The 2876-nt window shown below is 37.7% G+C and overlaps 1 protein-coding gene across 1 annotated transcript; it reads left to right on the forward strand.

The window, feature by feature from the left end:
- The first annotated feature begins 1374 nt into the window (after positions 1-1374).
- On the forward strand, positions 1375-2097 carry LOC126249414 (calphotin-like). The gene has a single exon (XM_049951068.1). It carries the CDS (start codon positions 1375-1377, stop codon positions 2095-2097), a length of 723 nt encoding a protein of 240 aa, XP_049807025.1.
- Positions 2098-2876: the final 779 nt, after the last annotated feature.

Genomic DNA, 2876 nt, shown 5'->3' on the forward strand with positions numbered 1-2876 from the left:
GAGACAACACATGATGTTACTATCAGAAAAGTTAATAATGAAAAAAATAAAATTTATACAAGTCCCATGCAGATGTCAGGCTGCTGTGTATGTACTGGCATAATAAACAACACAACACAGGAAACTGCTTAACTTTTTTCAAGGAACTCCAAAGAGAATAGAAGGAGTGAGCCAGTTTTTGTTGGAAAGTGAGTGAATTTCTGTTATGACTTTTTTAATTCTGGTGATAGCTTACTGAAAATGGATGCAGCAGAATACTGCATGCCTTTCTTCACAAGAGTTGAGGAGATGTGATTCAAATGGAGAGTGGATTCCTGCCTAGTATTAACTGAGAGAAAGCCCATAATTCTTGGGAACAAGCTCAGATTCCTAACTACAAATGACGTCTAAGAAAACATATAATGAGAAGTCAGTATCAGAATTCCCAGAACCTGAACAAGGATCAATAAAACGTTTGCATAATTACACCACACATTGCTCAGACTGCCAACATCTGAGTCAAAAATACCCTTCATGAATGGAAAGCATTACCCCAGAACACAAGGCTCTATAGTGTAAATGAATGAAAATGAGCAAAGTAGACTAATTTTCATGTTCGACTATCACTTACTGAAGATATTGTTCTAATGAACATGCACTCTCTGTGACAGCTTACCAACTACCTGAACATCCAGGAATTTAGATTGTTCAGGCTCACTAATCATATGCCCATTCTGTGTAGTCAAAATGCCCATTTTAGTTGAACTGTGTGTTACAAGCTGTAAAAACTGAATCTTAGTGTGTTTTAGCATCATTTTATTTTCTAGAAGTAATGAACCTACATTTTGAACTGCACATTTTGATTCGTTGCCTATGTTGCACTCAACATCTTTCACTGCTAAGCTAGTGTCACACGCAAACAGAAATATTTTAGTCACCTGTTTTTATATATGTGGTCATAGCACTGACCCCTGAGGTACCCTCACTTAACCATGACCCAGTCACATTCCATGTCATAGCCATTCACATTACTGTGGAGAATGATCTTTACTGTTTGTTTTAAAGTATGAGCCACACCAACATAGTGACATGACATAGTGGTCTAATGACATTTATCAAAATGATACATCTAAAGCCTGTTGCGAATTAAACAAGTGTTTATCTGAACTAAGTCATACAAACGTTATCCTCATAAATATACCACAAAGGTACGACCTGATGTCCTGGTCGTGAGTCAACAAGGAAATTAGTGCCGCCAATGAACTTTTTTCCAGTATATGCAAACAATATAGAAATGTTTCTGTTGTTAATATTAATACCATTGGACGCAGATTCCACACTACTCACGGGCTGCACCTAAATGGCCTTGGAAAGCAACTGGTTACATTAAAGCTAATGGAAACTATTCAGAGACTGCAATACTTACCAACAACATCATCAGTGGTACCTGTATCATCATCACAGAAAGTATCTCTAGGAGTGACTAATGCAGAATCAGATACAGTAGCAGAAAATGCAGCAGAAGTACCTAAAGAAGCAATACTAACAGAAGTAGAATCAACAGCAGCATCAGAAGAACCACATTCAGTAGCAGCAGAAGTAACTCCTCCAGCATTAGAACCAGCTCCTACAGCAGTAACACCATCTCCCTCACCAGCAGTAGCAGCACAAACTACTTCACCAGCAATAGCAGAAGAAACACCATCAGCAACAGCAGAAGCAACTCCTCCAGCAGTAGAACCAGTTCCTATAGCAGCAGCACCATCTCCCACACCAGCAGTAGCAGAACCAACTCCTTTACCAGTAATAGCAGAAACAACTCCTCCACCAGCAGCAACTAAACCAACTTCACCAACAGCAGAAACATCACCAGCTCCTCCTCCATCACCTTCAAGAGTAGCAGAAAAGAATAGACCAGTCACAGTAAGTAAAGTATCACCTTTGTCTCATGATGAAGTGATACCAAATGATTTGGGAAAACATGTTCCTATAAAACTTGTGGACAGTAAAGTGAAACAAACTTCCAACCATGTTTCAAACAGACCCAAAAAATTACCAAAGAGAAATGAAGATTTTTTATGGTTTATCCCAAGGAAGTCCAACCGCCACCTAACGTAGATTCCAGGGCTGAAAAAACAATTAAATGTTCTCCATTGTCCCATAATACTGTACTCCTCCCCTCCTGTGACATTAACAAAAACCACTCACCAACTTTGTCTTTCAAGATACGTTATCTCAATATTGAAAGTATAAGTGGAAAACACATAATTTTAAATGAATTTGCAAATGAGAACTTATTTGATGCATTATGCTTAAGTGAGCACTGGTGTAAAGGAAATGAAATATCTTTTCATGTACTAGATGATTTTCACTTAGCAAACAGTTTTAGCAGAGAGCAACATATTCATGGGGGTGTATCAATTTACATTAAGAAGGGATTAATAAATTGTAGTAATGAACTAGATCTAGGATTTTTGTGCAGTGAGATACATTTTGAAGCCACAGGCGTATATCTGGATCATTTAAAAATTGCTATTGTATCTCTTTATAGATCACCAGATGGAAGTCCATTAATATTTTTAGAAAAACTTGAGACTTTACTAAACTTCTTTCTTAGTCCTCAGTGGAAGAAATATAGTATCGTGATTGGTGGTGACATCAATGCCGCATTTGATGTAAACAAAGATGTGCACACTGTAAATGAATTTAAAAACCTGTTATGACAATTCAACTTCATTTTTACGAACTGCAAACCCACAAGACAGTCCGCTTGTCTCGACAACATACTTACAAATGTCAATAGAGAGTTACTGTCTTCAGATGTAGCTGTCTTCGATTTCTCGGACCATGACTCAGTTTGGGTAAAAATAGGTACAGATAGGCCTAACATGGAGTAT

This window comes from Schistocerca nitens, chromosome 3 (assembly GCF_023898315.1).
Source record: "Schistocerca nitens isolate TAMUIC-IGC-003100 chromosome 3, iqSchNite1.1, whole genome shotgun sequence".
Lineage (NCBI taxonomy): Eukaryota > Metazoa > Arthropoda > Insecta > Orthoptera > Acrididae > Schistocerca > Schistocerca nitens.

What these genes read in the sequence shown, in the direction of transcription:
- LOC126249414 (XM_049951068.1), top strand. Translation starts at nt 1,375, where the DNA reads ATGGAAACTATTCAGAGACTGCAATACTTACCAACAACATCATCAGTG.